Source organism: Helianthus annuus, chromosome 3 (genome assembly GCF_002127325.2).
Source record: "Helianthus annuus cultivar XRQ/B chromosome 3, HanXRQr2.0-SUNRISE, whole genome shotgun sequence".
In the NCBI taxonomy this organism is placed as follows: domain Eukaryota; kingdom Viridiplantae; phylum Streptophyta; class Magnoliopsida; order Asterales; family Asteraceae; genus Helianthus; species Helianthus annuus.
The window spans coordinates 175,370,047-175,387,357 of record NC_035435.2 but is presented as its reverse complement, the minus strand read 5'-3'; the positions used below and the strand labels follow the sequence as shown (position 1 = coordinate 175,387,357).

General features: G+C 35.1%; 1 protein-coding gene across 1 annotated transcript; it reads left to right on the top strand.

Moving 5' to 3' along the window:
- Positions 1–531: 531 nt before the first annotated feature.
- LOC110931037 (scarecrow-like protein 6) lies at positions 532–2,999 on the top strand. The gene has a single exon (XM_022174434.2). The coding sequence runs from the start codon at positions 770–772 to the stop codon at positions 2,813–2,815; it is 2,046 nt and encodes a 681-aa protein (XP_022030126.1). The 5' UTR covers positions 532–769; the 3' UTR covers positions 2,816–2,999.
- The last annotated feature ends 14,312 nt before the right edge of the window (positions 3,000–17,311 follow it).

The following is a 17,311-nucleotide window of genomic DNA, read 5'->3' as shown; positions in this document are numbered from 1 at the left end:
TCAATATTAGTTTTGTTGATTTTAATTAATGCAAACTATGTGTCGCTATCCTTTTAAACATATCACAATTTTATTGTTTTGGTCAAATGATACATTTTTTATATAATTAATCTATTGTTAATAGATATTTTTTAATACATAAATGTTTTCCACTACATGCACATATAAATTTCTACTAGCTTATAATTAAAGTAGAATATTGTGTTACATAAATAGGAAGGGTTGGAAAAGAAAAACTTTTTATATATTACCAAAGTTAAGACAAGAAAACATAATATTGCCAAATAACCAAGTAACATCTTATAACCCAACATGAAAAACGTCGTGTCATTTCTTTGATTAGAAAAAAATTCCAACATAAAACTAAAAGTCATCAAATAATTTTGAAGGGAGTTTTGATACAAAATCTAAAGTCAAAGAACTAAAAATAAACAAACTTAAATAATAAAAGGACCAAGTTGTAACATTATTCAAAAAAATCAAGGGAGTAGAGTGGGCCCCACTGTGTACAGAGTTAACTTTATCACTTTTTTATGTTGCACGCATCCATGGCAGAAAATGGAAGTAACTCAGTTTGCAATCACAGAGGAGGAAAGCTAAAACACACATCATTTCTTTTTCTTTTTTCATTTTTCTGAAATGGGTCTTCTTTCTTTCATGCTCTTGAACAAATTCTTTGCAAAAATCTGATTTTTATTGTGTTTCTTGAAATTCCGGCGGCAGATTGCGGTGGCCGGAGCACGGTGACTGGTGGGTGGTTGTTAGTTAGATGAAAGGGGTGCCCTTACCCTTTGAATTTCAAAGAAAGGGAGTTGTACCTTGTGCAGAAAAAGTTGTACATTTTCAAGATTTTGTGAGCAAGAAAAGAAAGTACTTTGAAGAACCAAAATCTGTGCTGGATAATATTAACAGTAGTCCAAGCCCACCCACTTCCACTTCAACCCTGTCTGGTAGCGGCGGCGGTGGTGGTGGTGGTGGGTTCACGGCGGTTTCCGGCCATCTTGAAAAATGGGTGTCGCCGGAAAATCAAGAAAACCGGTTACCGGAACAACATGTGGTGAATGTAACCGGTGAAGAAAAATGTGGTGAAATGGAGGATTGGGAAAGTGTGTTGTCGGAAACCGGTCAAGAACAGTCTATTCTCCGGTGGATTATGGGGGATGTTGAAGACCCTTCAATGGGTTTGAATAAAATGCTTCACGGTGGTGCTACGGCTGAAGACGGCGGCGGAATGTCAACCGGGTTTGGTGTTGTGGATCAAGGTTATCTTGGTTTTGATTCCGGTAATATTAATCAAATTTCTCATAAATTTAATGAAAAACATGGGTTATCTAACTTATCTTTAACACCACCGCCGCCGCCGTCGTTGCCGGCGGCGGCCGCCATGTTTTCCGGCCACCACCACCAGAAGGTTGAAGACCCTCATAGCCCTTTTGTGTCCCGGTTTAATTCATCACAAATTCATCTAGTGGATGTGAAACCCCAACTGGTAATCAACCAAAATCAATCTCAACCCCATCAAAATCCAAGCTTTTTTGTGCCATTAGAACATCAAACCCTAAATCCCCCACACCCAAAAAGGTACAACTCAGGAAGCACACAGTCCAACTTCCAAATGCACAAAACCCCTTTTCTTGATTCACCCCCAAACCCTCTTCAATTGCCATCATCAATCAAGAAAATGTCAGGCATTGATGAGTTGGACCATCATCATCATCATCAAGGGATCATTGACCAGCTTTTCAAGGCAGCTGAAATGGTTCAATCCGGGAACAATCCGTTACTCGCGCAATCGATATTGGCGCGGCTCAATCATCAGCTTTCTCCGATCGGTAAGCCTTTCGACCGGGCTGCTTTTTATTTCAAGGAAGCTCTTCAATTACTAATTCATTCAGTTGTCAACAATATGAATCCTATTGCTTCACCGTTTAGTTTGATTTTCAAAATTGGTGCTTATAAATCATTCTCCGAGGTTTCGCCGTTAGTTCAATTCACCAATTTCACTTGTAATCAAGCCTTGCTTGAAGTCTTGGATGGGTTTGACCAGGTGCATATAGTTGACTTTGATATTAGGTATGGTGATCAATGGGCTAGTTTTATGCAAGAGCTTGCTCTAAGAAGCAATAACAATCGAACCCCATCGTTAAAAATCACAACTTTTGCCTCACCCACAAACGACCACATCGAACTCGGCCTAACCAGGGACAACTTGATTCAATTCGCTAGCGAAATGAACATCGGGTTTGACTTTGAGATAGTCAACATTGATGTTCTTGCTTCCGTTTCTTGGTCTTTACCCTTTCGTGCATCCGATAATGAAGCCATTGCTGTTAATTTACCCATCAGTACGGTTTCAAACTACCAAATCCCGTTACCATTGGTTATCCGTTTCATTAAGAATCTTTCACCCAAGATTGTGGTTTCAGTTGATCGTGGGTGTGAAAGGACGGATTTACCCTTCCCGAGCCATCTAATTCACGCTCTTCAGTCTGTCTCGAACCTACTCGAGTCTCTTGATGCTGCGAACATGACTCCAGACTCGTTACAAAAGATTGAACGGTTCTTGATCCAGCCAGGCGTCGAAAAGATCATAACCGGAAGGTTTTCTTTCCCGGAGAAGACTCAGCATTGGCGGTCACAGTTTGTATCAAGCGGGTTTTCTCCGTTAACGTTTAGCAATTTCGCAGAAAGTCAAGCGTTGTGCGTGATTAAGAGGACTCCGATTCGGGGATTTCACGTTGAAAGGAGACAATCGGCGCTTGTTCTTTGCTGGCAACATCGGGAACTCGTTTCAGCTTCTGCTTGGAGATGTTGAAACCGAAGAAAGATCGGAAGATGGATTGTGGGGTAATAACACTTTGGTTTTAGGTCTTTTTTTTGTCATTTGGCTACTTGTATTGTAATGTTTAATTTGTTTCTATGTAACAAACAGAAGGAACCAGACATTTTAGGGATGATGGTGTTCTTTAGTATATGAATATGCATTATTGTTTTCTTTCTTTGCTGTTTTTAGCATTGTGTTGAAGCTTGTCTTTTTGTTGTTCATTTCTTGATTTTGTTGTTTATTTCTTGACTGGAAACTCTCTTTTCCTTTTTGGCACAAACACTTACGAGCCGCGGCGTCATTTGGCTGTTCGTTGCAGCCGAAGTGGAGAGATAAAGGGGTGCGTTTGAGGTCGGCGACCATGTAGGGGAATAATCCGAATGCCAACATTTTTTTCTTTTTGCGTGAAGGGGAGTTGTTCGTAAACCTCATTGGAGATGCTCTAACTCGGATTTGTTACTGTAAAATGTCGTCGATTGTGGTTGTATAGGTATTGCATGTTTTACGTCATAACATAAACACACAAAGCATGTTTTACGTCATAACATAAACACACAAACATATATAAGTAGTGATGAGCCGGTACCGGTACCAGTACCATGACAAATTAGATCTTGTGGTTGCGTATTTTATCACTATAGACGTTATTTTTCTTTATAACATAACAAATTTGATAGCCATTTTTCGTTTTATATTATACTAAGATTTTAATCATTGTTAGGGCCAAAAGTGATGCATTATTTTGAACTATTATTAAAATATTCATTTGATTACTATACTTTATTATTATCTAGTTATTTTAGTAGTTATAACTGAGTTTTATAACCCAAATCACATGGGACTTTCTCCTGTTGGACCCTACACAAACAATTTTAAGCCTTTTGTTTCCTATAAGCATTTCAATATCCCTTGCCCCTTGGTATTTTTAATACGAATTGCTTATGTTTTTTTATTAATAATTTTTTTATGTCATACTTTTTTTATATAAGAGCTTATTTATAACCTTTTACTTTATAGACAATTTCCATGTATATTAATTTTATATTCCTCTAATGTAATAAAAAATCTATAATAATAATAATAATAATAATAATAATAATAATAATAATAAATGTTATTAGAATTATTATAAACGCTGGCATAAATGAAAGAATTCAGAAATTATATGTATTACACATAAATTATTTACCTAAATCGAAAATTGTACAAACATATGTTATCTTATTTAACTTTCTGTTATCACTACTTTGGCAGGGTGATAGAGATTTTGTGCTTTTTAGAAAGAGACCAGGGTTCAATTTTAGACGTTTGGTAAATTTGGTATAATTTAGAAGTAGTAATTATGTAATAAAAAAAAAAATCAAAGTTAACTTTTCATTTAGTGGTGCCCAAATCATTTAATACCAAATAATTTATGACATGTTGTGTCTCTAATTCAATGGAAGGAGAAGAAGAAAAAAATCTAGAGACTTTATTTACAACATTTTTTTAATTCAAATTTTTGCTAGTGGCATTTATAAACTATTAAGAATTTTTTTATTATACTAAATAACAATATTGTCAAATGATTTATATGATTAAGTAGCCCACTTTCTAACTTAACATATTTTTATACTTTTATAAACATATTAATTAAAACTACATAATATTTTATAATAAACATGTCCTGATGCTTTGTTCATAAGTTTCCCTGTATCACATGATTCCTATATACGAAATTAAAATCTTCTATGAATTATGTTGTTATTTATTAATCGATATGATTAAACTATGTTGTCATCAATACGGGTGTAGGATGTTCTGTGCCGATAAGAGAATATACGAGAGAAGCTGATCGAGGGGGGGGGGAGGTGGTCACCAATGATAGTAGTTGGAGATGAGTACTGTCTGTCATTGCTAACAAAAGTTTTTTTATTAGGAAAAAAAAACTAAAAAAAGGAGACAAGATTTATGCAATGTGTGTTTTGGACTATGGGTGTATAAATGTGATTGTAATAAATATAGAACTGAAAAACAATTCAAAGATGTATAACTTAAGGGATTAAAGATATGGTAGTGTTGGACAGATAAAGTTTATTTTAGTAATTTTAGTGGTAAAAGCAATGTTTTAAAAAACCAGTTTAAACCGGCCGATTGAACCGGTTAAACTGGATGACGGATGCTTGGCCGACACGAATCATACCAGTAAACTAAGAAAACGGCAAAGAAGTTGTACCGCCGGTAAATTGGGTTATACCGGTTTAAATCGGTATACTGGTACCGGTTCATACCGGGCCAAAGGTCAAAATTTTGAACTTTTAATTTTTGGGTACCTAAAAAGGGTAACTATTTACCTTCTTAGTTAAAGTGTAAAACTTAGCGCCCACAATTGACAATCCACATCGATCAAACTTCTTCCTCACTCAAAGATAGAAAAATCATTGGGTTTTCACATTAAGTTCTTCAACCGATCATCCAAGTTTACATTTTTTTGACTTTTGTTGAATCATTCATGATGTAAAATGTTTTAGTGTTTGCTAATTGCTATATAATGGGTATTTAATCATGAACTTTTGGATAATTTTTTTTATTATGGATTAACTTTTGAAATATTTTTTTATTATGGAATGATGTAGTTTTAGATTATTTTTTAGATTGAAATTATATTTTATGGATTTATAGAGTTAATTAATCAACACAGTTGAATCGTCCTGTATAACCCAGTTCAATCAATTGAACCATTTCTGAGTCTAACCTAGTACGATTAAAATACCGGTTTTTAAAACATTGGCTAAAAGCCTGCTTTTATAATTTATGCACATCATAATGATAAATTTATGTAATTCATTTGAATAATAAAAATAAAAACTAAACTAGTATATTTTATGTTATCGCCATTTATCTTGGGTTTAAACATGGGAAGGCAACGTTTGGAAGGTGGGCCCGAGTGAAACATAAGAAAGAGTTGTCTCTATCACCAGACCCACACGTGTACGGCGCTGATGGGCCTTGTCTTTGTAAAAGTGAGTCGACAATCCAGGGTTCAAAATTAATGATAAAATTAAAGATTGAGCAAAAAATAGAAAATATATAATTATTTATTGAAGTTTATATAGATTATAATAACTTTTACGAGTTAATTATGTTTTTTGTTTATGTGATTTGTCAAAAATCATTTTCAGTCTATTAGTTTAAAAATTTTCAAAACAGTCTATGTAGTTTCACTTTTATAATTATTACAGTTCACTCTCACTAACGTCATCTAGTTATTCTGTTAGTTTATTTAAAATGATCATAATGCCCTTATTATTAAAACTACAAAATAAATAAATAAAGAGTTAGTTACCTTTCTCGTCCCTGCGGTTTGTTAAAAATAACTATTACAATCCATATTAGTTAAAAATTTGTCAAAACAGTACCAATACTTTCACAACTTCCACCTTCAACTCACCAGCAATGGCGGTTAACAACTTCATCTATCTACTATCCTTTACTCTACTCTTCACTCTCTCTGTTTCATCAAATTCAGCCAGAAGATCATTTGCTCTGGCTCCACACCCTCTCCACTTCATCCATCTTCAACATCCCCTGCCACCACACATACATACCTGAATGATGACCACCTCCACCACCCATTATGCCTACCACCGTCATCAAACTACCACCCACCCCTACCCCTACACCCCATGGCCATTCTCTTCGAACAAATCATCGGCCAACTCCTTTTCTACAGATGAATTCTACCAATCCCGACCATTACACAGGGCAAGTTAGGTGGCTGATGATTTTGATTGTGATGGGGGAAGTTAGGTGGTCGAAGATTTCGATTATGGTGTAACCGGCTGACGAAGACAGATCTAACGCTGGTGGAGGTGAAGGGGAGACCCGGTTCACAGTGATATGGCGGAGGGGAACGGTGGTGAAACTAAGTCGTCGGAACAAAGTTGTCGAGTCAACGCAAGTCATATTCTAGCAGGATTTGAAGAAACGGGGAGAGTGAAAAGTAAAGTGAAGGATACTGGTACTGGTTTGATAATTTTCAACAAATGGACTGTAATGGTTATTTTTTCAACAAACAACAAGGACGAAAAACGTAAGTAATTCTTTATATAATTTAATTTTATAATAGGGGCATTATGGTTAGTTTAAATAAACTAACAAAATAACTGGATGACGTTAGTGTGGGTGGACTGTAATAGTTACGGTAGTCAAAACCATAGGGACTGTTTTGGCATGTTTTAAACTAATGGACTGAAATAGTGATTTTTAACAAACCACAATGACGAAAAACGTAATTAACTCTAACTTTTACATTGAAAAAAACCCAAAACTTAAACATCATTGCTCGTTTACAAGTTTTTAAATATACATATTTATATATAATCAATTAGCAACAAATTATTTAGACACCGAAACCGTTAATGCTCAGCGGCACAACATGGCTTCAATAAATACTGCCATGCCAAATGACGAGCACCATCATAGCCATCATATCCATAAATGACAATAAGTCTATTGTAATGCAAGAGAGTTTAACTACCTCAATAATCAAAAGTTATGTGAAATTATGGTTAAGTATCCACTTTAATATTCTTATTTAATGCATGAATTTTAGGCATACCTTAAACACTAAGGTGGTGGTTATTTTTTCAGACCTAAAAGATCTGCACTCTGCGAACCACATCTGCGGGCATCTGCAGGAGAAGAGGTGGACCAAAGGTCTGCAGTCTGCAAGGAGAAGAGGGTTTGTTTTTTTACTTCCACAAAAACCACTTCACAACACACACACAGAACACTCATCTCTCTCTCTCTGCCTTCATCTACCACCACCACAACCATCCACCACCACCTCCTCCACCGTCCACCTGTCACCACCACAACTAACAACCACCGTCAAGCACCACCGCCCCCTGTCTCCTGCCGCGAAGCCAAGCACCACCGCAAACCCTAGCCCCCACTCCAAGAACCCACCCCCTAATCTCCTTCTTTCACCTTGGTCCCCCCCACCGGAATAGAGTACAACCGGCCACCACCCTTTGGTGGTGGCATACGGCGTATGAAGAATGAGAGAGGGAGTAGAACAGACGAGGAGAGAATGAGAGAGGGAGTAGAACAGTTGTTTGGTCCGACAAGTCTCACCGGTAAACCCCCGTCTCTTTCATCTTTTTTTTCTGGAAAATTGATGTTGATGGTGACTCACTGTTGATGAAAATGATGATTCTGTGGCTGTTGATGTTGAAGATGGTGGAGGTGGTTCGCAGGTTCGAGTTTTAGATCGGAAATTTTGGGAGTTTCGAGTATTGGTGGAGGTGGTGTCGGAAATGTGGCGGTGGAGAGTGGTCTGTGTTTTGAAAGAGAGAAGAGGTGAGAAGACGTGGGCTTATGTCTGCGTGGGGAAGAGGTAAAAGGTGAGAAGTGCTTCTGGAAAACAAACAAGCTGCAGGACCCAAAGGTCTGCGCGACACAGACATAAGTGGCCAGAAGTGCTTCTGGCCAAAAAACAAACAGCACCTAAGTGATAATCGATCTAAACACATACATATTTAGACATCGGTATGCACGTGAAGTATTTTATCGATAACGGTGACTCGGTGATCCAACAAGTCTTGTTATATAGTTTTTATAAACTATGATTTTATAACCGAAGAACTCATCTATCAACTATAATAAAAGAAACCAAATTTTGGACACGTGTCATTCATTGAAGGAATCCTCAAATCTATATTTATCTTATATTAACTAAATAAATAATAAATTAATATTAAATCTTATCATACTTTAATCAAATATTATCCTCAAATCTAAATTGTTAATTTAATATATTTAAAAAAAAATCTCTCTTTCCTACTTATCTTATATTAAACCTATAAATAATAAACTAATATTAAATGTTATCCTAATTTATTAAAAATATAACTTTTTTTATTATTTGGTATATAAAATTATATTTATTCTACTCGTGTAAAACGCGGAGTTTTTAAAAATACATGTTTTTTTTATTATTTACTATACAAAGTTACATTTATATAACCCGTTTAATACACATGGTTTTTAAAGATATAATTTTTTTTATTATTTGATATATAAAGTTACATTTATTTAACCTGTACAATATACGAGATTCATAAAGATATAACTTTTTATTATTTAATATATAAAATTATATTTATTCAACCCGTGTAATACACGGAGTTTTAAACTAGTATTTATTAAACAAAAATATATAATAAATAATAAGGTGATGTCAAAAACAGCATATCATATTTATTTTGACATTAAAAGTTGAAAATTTTAGAGTATTAATTTTTTAATCCAGTGACTGCGACGTTAATGGGGTAATGTCAATTTGATCTTCAATCCATTGATTGACTAACCAAGGTAAGGTCCCCACATGAACTGAACCCCACAAAGATTTGCTCATTGCTCAGAAAATGTCTTTGAATTGATTACTCATTGGGTTTTTCTAGTTGTATCAACAGAAATTTTCAAATTACAAACCAGTTTACTTGGATAGTAATTTTATTACTAAAAAATCGCCGAGGGGATTTGGTGTTACATAGATGTACCAAAATGTGTTACTCGTCTAACGTGATAAAAAACGAGTTGATGTATAATAAGTGTAACACAAATTTCCTGTTGTTGACGCTTTTTTATTATTTTTAGTGATAAAATTACACATGAAAGCAACCCTATAAAATAAAAAGAGTTAAATGCCCGGATAGTCTTTGTGATTTGCCTTTTTTTACCTTTAGTCCCTAACTTTCTAAAATTACAGCTACAGTCCCTAACTTTTCAATTTTCGTTCCCGGATAGTCCCTGTGCGTAACATCAGTTAGTTTTCTCAGTTAAGAGGGCGTGAAATGACAAAAATATTCTTTCCTTAAAAAAGAGAAAACCATAGGGACTATCTGGGCATTTAACTCTAATTAATACTTTAGAATTTATGTGGGACCCACCACCCACCCTACCCACTTCATCTTTTCCACACCACCACCACCACCACCACCATCTCCACCTTCAACCACCACCACCACCATCTACCCACTTCATCTTTTCTCTTCTTTAAGGAAAGGGTATTTTTGTAATTTCACATCCTCTTAACTGAGAAAACTAACTGATGTTAGGCACAGGGACTATCCGGGAACGAAAATTGAAAAGTTGGGGACTATAGCTGTAATTTTACAAAGTTAGGGACTAAAGGTGAAAAAAAGACGAACCACAAGAACTATCCGGGCATTACTCAAATAAAAAAAAAATTATATAGGGTTTCCTAATCTCAAATGAGTTTCTCAAAAATATACTTTCACATTGCATACACAATTACACATACTCATATATATAGACAAACACACATTACAACAAAAAGGTTTTGTATCAAGTAACCGCTTTCTCTTTTATTTTTGGGTAAGTTAGGCAGGCCTACATTAAGACCCGTCGAAATTAACTTTAATATCAATATCGGTTCTCACCCAGAAACCAATCCTCACCCTACCCCGATTAGTTTGGTTTTTGTTCTTTTTCGAAGACCAAAGTTCAAATCCTAGTATGGGATAGATTAAGATTAATTTGGTCTAATTTAGAATTAGGGTTATTGTGAAATTCGACGTTAAAAAAAAAAACAAAGTTTCTCTATTTCCTATCCCTTCAATAATTATAGGGTCTTTTGTTAATTGTTGTTATCTTGTAAGCAACGTCTTGATTTCAGGTCTATATTTTACACTCATGCATATATACTTGTTTATAGTTGAGAAATATTGCGTTTTGACTATGCTATACGAGATTCCAATCTCCATACTTAATATGGGGTTTTAAATAATGTAATTTGTTTTTGTATTCTGTTTAATTTTTACTAGCGTCTTGCTAGTTGTATTTTCTTCTAATAAAATTCAGCCGTTCAAAAAAAAATGTTCCGATAGCCGTTTTCTTTTTGAAAAAATAGCCTAAACTCCATAAGCCTATGCTTACTCCATCATATCTACCTCCATGCATACGCTAAAATGTTGGTACCTAACAATGTCATATCTCCATGCCTAAGAAATGTGTACTTATAGGTAAAACAACATTTTCGTATTAGGTTTATTACCTCGTAAAATAACATTACTAATGTTAATTGCCCATAAGCCAGTTTATCGTCAAATCAATCTTGAAATACTATCATCTTGGTACATAAAAATGTAGCATGCTGTCTTTCGATCTCATCGATTTTTGTTAACTTGAAAATCAATATTGCATATTAGGGTTTCCATGTAAACATCTACTTCATATTGTATATTTTGCTAATCTAGAACAACTTTTTTTATGTGTACGTGTGGCATCTTTTCTCTTAGTAAGAGGTTGTGCTTCGGACCAATTGACACTGGCGTTTTGACCCTAATTAACTAGGATTCATATTTAGCGCGAGAGTAAGAATATAGGGACCAAAGTAATTGAACAAAGTTAAAATAAAGTGGGTGCATAGCCATGATTGATCGAGAAAGAAAGTAGGCAATACACACGCTACATAAGGTCCAAGAACAAAGAGAATTTCATAACTCACTACGTGCTTTAAGAAAAGCAAGAACGAAGAGTCACTTTCTCAATAAGACAACAAGAATAATCTTAAGCTAATAAATGTTGTAGTTAAAGTTGTTGTAGCAACTAGCAAGTCTTTTTTAATATAGTAAACAAATTTATTAAATTGAATTGCAAATATAAAGATTTGCAAGATAAACCATTTGTTTTGCAAATTTTTATATGTGCAATTTAATTTAATAAATATGATTACCATATTAAAAAAGACTTGTAAGTTGCTACAACAACTTTTACTACGAAAAAACTTGATATTTTAATAGCATTCCTTTTTTTCTTTTCTTTTGTTATTACTTTGATATATGAAAGTGGCTTTGACTCCATCACCATGCCAAAAAAAGAGAGAAATTGAGATTGCTTTGACGAAGGAGAGGGATCCAAAGCATAAAAAAAAGTATGATACTTTATTATAAGCTCTAAAGAAAATTACCCTTTTATGATCATATATTTTTCTTACTACACTCAAATTATAAACATTTAAAAAAAATGTTTGTATAATATTTAATATGAAGAGATGAAGACCTTAAATCCACATCAATTTGATTATACGTTTGTTTATTTATTAACTATGAGATAATTATTATGGGTTACTATGTTTTAATTGTGTTATTGTCACTTGTCATCAGAGGGTTAGTTTTTTACACTTCTTTATATTATATCAAACACGCATGAATGATTTATATTTACTTATTTTATATAGATTATATTATTAGGCCATACGTAGTTGAGAGGTGATGGAGCGTTATAAAGCCTCATAGCGCCCAGAACACCGTACCTTTGGGCGTTATGGGGGATTATGTTGGGGGGGGGGGGGTTATGGGTTGGGCGTGATGGTGATGACGGAGTTATCGTTTTGGTTTTTCTCACACACGTACGTATATATACATACATATTATCTATAAGTGAATGAGGGTTATGAGAGGTTATCCACTACACACGTAATTGTGAAAAGGTTACGAGAGATTGTGTTTGAGTAAAGGGGCTTATGGAGGATTATGACTTTTTTTTTAATACAAACTAGTGAGATTCACCCCGCGCTTTACGGCGGGAATCAGTCGGTATTAGTTCGGTTCGTTACTGTACTTGCATTTTCTATAGTATCATTCCAAAGAGGAAACATAACATCAGTCGAAAACAATAAAAGCGAATATCGATACCAGTAATGATCTTGTTCAGTTGATATTGGTTATGTTCGTTTGCATTCTTTGTTTATTATATTTCAACATTGTAATTTTTTTTTGATAACAGACGTTCTATCGTTGTCGTACCAAACCGAATTGAAACCGATTAAACAACATATGTATCAATCGGTATCAATATTTAATTTTATTGTTAATGATTTTCATAAACTGACACCCTATCGTTACGATATCGTACCGAACTGAACCGAACAAAATAGGTACCGATATGCATCCATTTTTATAGTATTTTGTTTGATACACATACTTTGACCGTATCTTAAAAGTAATATAAGAATAAATATGATTATTAATATAATTAAAATGAAATAATGTAATAAAACAATCAAATAATGAAAACTAAAAAAATGATATTAAACAAAAATATTGAAATACTGTTCATGGAAACTAAAAAAATGATATTAAACAAAAATATTGAAATACTGTTCATGGAGAGTTTCTGTTAATATAGATAATAGTCTTATAGCTGAATGTGTTTTATTAGATAATGATTTGAACAACTTAGGGTCTGTTTGGTATGGGGTAATGGAATAGATGAGAGAATGAAATGGATGAGGTAATGGAATGGACAACGGAATGAAATGGATCATTCCATTCCATTGTGATGTTTGGTTACTCATATGTGAATAGAATGAGTCATTACTTTGTACAATTTGATAAACAAAAAAAGATGAAATAACGAAACACAACTGTATTAAAAACAACAAAAATATAATTGCCTCAATAATAATAATAATAATAATAATAATAGTAATAATAATAATATATTAATGATAAAAAATTAATAATAGATTTTTGATATATATTAATATCAGTATGAATATTAATAAATATATATATATATATATACAAATAAAAGTATAAGTATAAGTATAAATATAATAATAATAATAATAATAATAATAATAATAATAATAATAATAAGAACATATTTCTTTCCATTCCTTGAAGGAATGGAAAAAAAACACCTACATACCAAGGAATGGAAATTATTATATTTGGAAGGAGTTACATTCCTTTGGAATGCTCCATTCCATTACCACATTATAACCAAACATGTTTCTTTTCATTCCATTAGAATGAGCTATTCCATTCCACCTTCCATTCCTTCATACCAAACGCTACCTTAGTTTAGTTAACAGTTTCATAGGTTAATGAATACCCCCTATGTGTACTTATACCTAATTATACTGTACTTTATTTAAACGTGAAGAGTTTTCTGTTTTTACTTTATGCTAGTCTATATATATATATATATTTATATTGGCATCGTGAACCACATATGTCTTAACAAGGCTGGGGGGTTGCATTATGGCCACCGGTGAAGCGTCATGATCGTGGAAATCTTGGCGATGGCCTTGCTATCTAATTTTTTAAGGGTGATGGTATCTATACATCCCCTAAAATTTTTATACATCCCTCAATAGAAACCATATAGGCCAATACGCTTCCCATAGGGTTTGAAGCATCAAATGCGACACCAATAGGAAGCGTATTGGCCAATACGGTTCCTATTTCAAAACTATAAAAAGTGACCCAATAGGAAGCGTATTGCCCAATACGATTCCCATAAGTTTAATAGGAAGCGTATAGGGCAATACACTTCCCATAGGGCTTGGGTTGGTGAACGCATTAAATCAATAGGAAGCGTATTGGGCAATACGATTCCTATTGGTATAATAGGAAGCGTATGGGGCAATATGGTTCCCCTAGACCCAAAGTATAGGAAGCGTATGGGGCAATATGGTTCCCCTAGAGGCAATGTATAGGAAGCGTATGGGGCAATATGGTTCCTCTGGTCCCCTAATCTGAATACTTTTTATAAAAATGTATCAAAAAAACGTTTATACATTATTTGTATAACTTAAATTCTTTTCATTTTAAATTTGCAGATATGGCGTCAGATGATGAGATGGATGACGCGGGAGATTTCGATCCATGGGCCGGTGACGATTGTTCACGATATCCATATACGATATACCCTTCCCAAACGTATGAAGCGAAACAGTTCAATAAACTTAGGGAGATGAAGGTGGGGTGCATGAGAGGGATACATTGGGATTCGTTAGAGACATGTGGGGTGGCGGACACTGTTCGACAGGTTATCAGGCAGGATAGCCCGTGGGATCGTTTATTTCGAATAGGAGCCGCACCATCTTAGCGGCCGTTGATGGTGGAGTTTCTCTCCACATTCCGCTATAGACCTCGACCGGATGACCGGCCGAACTCGGATTTTGATGATCCGAACTTGCCGACCCCATCACCCGATATCACATTCCGTCTGTCGGCGAGGTATTTAAGAAGTCGCTTCGTCAATTTGCCGTCGCCACCGGTTTTTACACAAACGAGGAGTTGGTTCAGGACGTGTATACCACGGCTATGATCGTATGCCCGAGGATGAGTTGATTGCCTGGTGGCCCACCATCGGTGAAGGTCCATACACCAAGGCGGAGGAGGTCCGATCCTCGGAGATTCGCGACCCGTTAGTTCGTTACTTGCATCGTTGCTTTAGCACGGGCATCGCGGCCCGTGGCAAGAGTTGCGAGCACGTAACGAAGGCCGATCTTTTCTATCTCTATTGTTTATTTACTAGTCGTCCATGCGCCCTCCATCTCTGCCTGGTGGATTATTTTGTCACACGTTGGAAAAAACAGCGTTGTGGTAGTATATATGGAGGATCGTTTATCGGTCGGGATAGCCCAGAGTGTTAGTCGGTACTTTGGTTGGGTCGAGGATAGGTATCCACCGCCGGTTCCCTGCAAATATTTGGACATGAGGTCGATGACAGGGATGAAAGTGGCGGCAAACATTCCTAATGTTGGTTATAGGTTTGTCGGGACGAACCGTCAGGTTTGGGCATGGCAGCCGTTAGTACATCACCCGCGTTTGGAGGCCGAGGAGGTTCAGATGCCTCAGATGGCTGAGCAGGATGGCGGGCATGATGATGTTGAGGTCCCGCCTGCATGGTCAGGAGATAACATCCCACGGTCGCCAGATGGATCAGATGCATGATGACATAGGGTGGCTGATGACTGGCATGGGTGAAATGTATAAGTACACGGGTATATCGGTTCCACCCCGTCCACCACCACGAGTTTATCCGGACCAGGGCCCGTTCTTTACGCAGCAGCCCGACCCGTCCATGCCATCCTTTACCCAGCCCCTCCCGTCCATGCAGGTATATTATCTTATTTTTATTTCATTTATCTACGAGCAATTTAATGTTATGTAATGGGTATTTTGTTTAAATTCTTATAGCCTTACGACCCGTCCAATACTCAGCCCGACCTTTCCTTGCCACATTTTCCTCGGTCCGGCCAGACCATGCCGCTCTTTCCTCTGTCCGACCTTTCCATGCAGGTATGTTATTTTGTTTTATTTCATTTTCTACGAACAATTTTAATGTTATGTAATGAGTATTTTGTTTAATTTTTTTTTTTACATAGGATATGTTTAATTTGTTTGGATTGCTTAATTTCACTACGTCTTTTATAAAATTTATAACAAAAAAACTAACATCATTTTATAACAAAAAAAAAAACAACTTAATTAATGTTTAAAAAAATAAAGTTCAAAAAGTTACTAATAACAATATGCTGTTCTTGAAAAAAAAAAAAATCCTACAGGGAACGTATGGCCCTATATGATTTCTCTTGTCTTTTGAAAAAAAAAATTCATTAAGGGAGCGTATGTTTTTATACACTTCCTTTTAGCTGACCATCTTTTGAAAAGTTTGGTACACATATGGGAAGTGTATTGCTTAATACGCTTGGACCCAGAGAAACCGTATTGCCCTATACGCTTCCTTTTAGATGACCATCTTTTGAAAAGTTTGGTACACATATAGGAAGTGTATTGCTTAATACGCTTGGACCCAGAGGAACCATATTGCCCTATACGCTTCCTCTGGTTTCCTAATCATTAGCTGACATTTTCTGAAAAGTTTGTACTTCAAGTACACATATAGGAAGTGTATTGCTCAATACGGTTGGACCCAGAAAAACCGTATTGCCCTATACGCTTCCTATAGGGTTCAAAGGATGTGCAAATAACCAAGGAGAATGTGTGAATAACCAAGCTCTTTTCTAAATACACAAATTTAAAAAAAATGTGATACTAACCACATCTTTGGATAGTGAAAGGGGATGCTGACATGCCACCCGTCAGCCTAAGTGTGAAGCAAAGTGAATTTAATATGTTTGTACAATTTTCACTTGAACCTGTGTTTCTCCAAAATAAACCATATTCTTTAAGATATGTATGTATGTATGTATGTATAATTCTCTTTTTGATAATTGTGTCACTATTCTGAAAGCAATCCAATATATATTAGAACTAGTAATTTTACTCGTTGCGTGTTGCGGTGATGTTAAAACATAAAATAACTCGAATTTATACCGTCAAATAAAAACGTATTATATTTGATCAAACTGATTTCCAATTTTTTTTTGTTGAAATGTAAATCATTTTGAATTTATACCGGTATATACATAAAAATAAGCATAAGCATGTAAGAAGATAATGTCTTTTTACCTGTTGCGCGTTACGACGACGTCGGATCGTAAAGTAACTCAAATTTTTACCGTCAAAATGAGAACGTAGTATATTTGACCCCACTCATTTCAAAAAGATATTTACGTCAAAACGTAAAACAGCTGAAAACGAACATAAACATAAGCATATAAACGTATTATATTTGACATGACTTATTTTCAAAAAAGTTACAAAGAAAATAGTTTTT

What these genes read in the sequence shown, in the direction of transcription:
- LOC110931037 (XM_022174434.2), top strand. Translation starts at nt 770, where the DNA reads ATGAAAGGGGTGCCCTTACCCTTTGAATTTCAAAGAAAGGGAGTTGTA.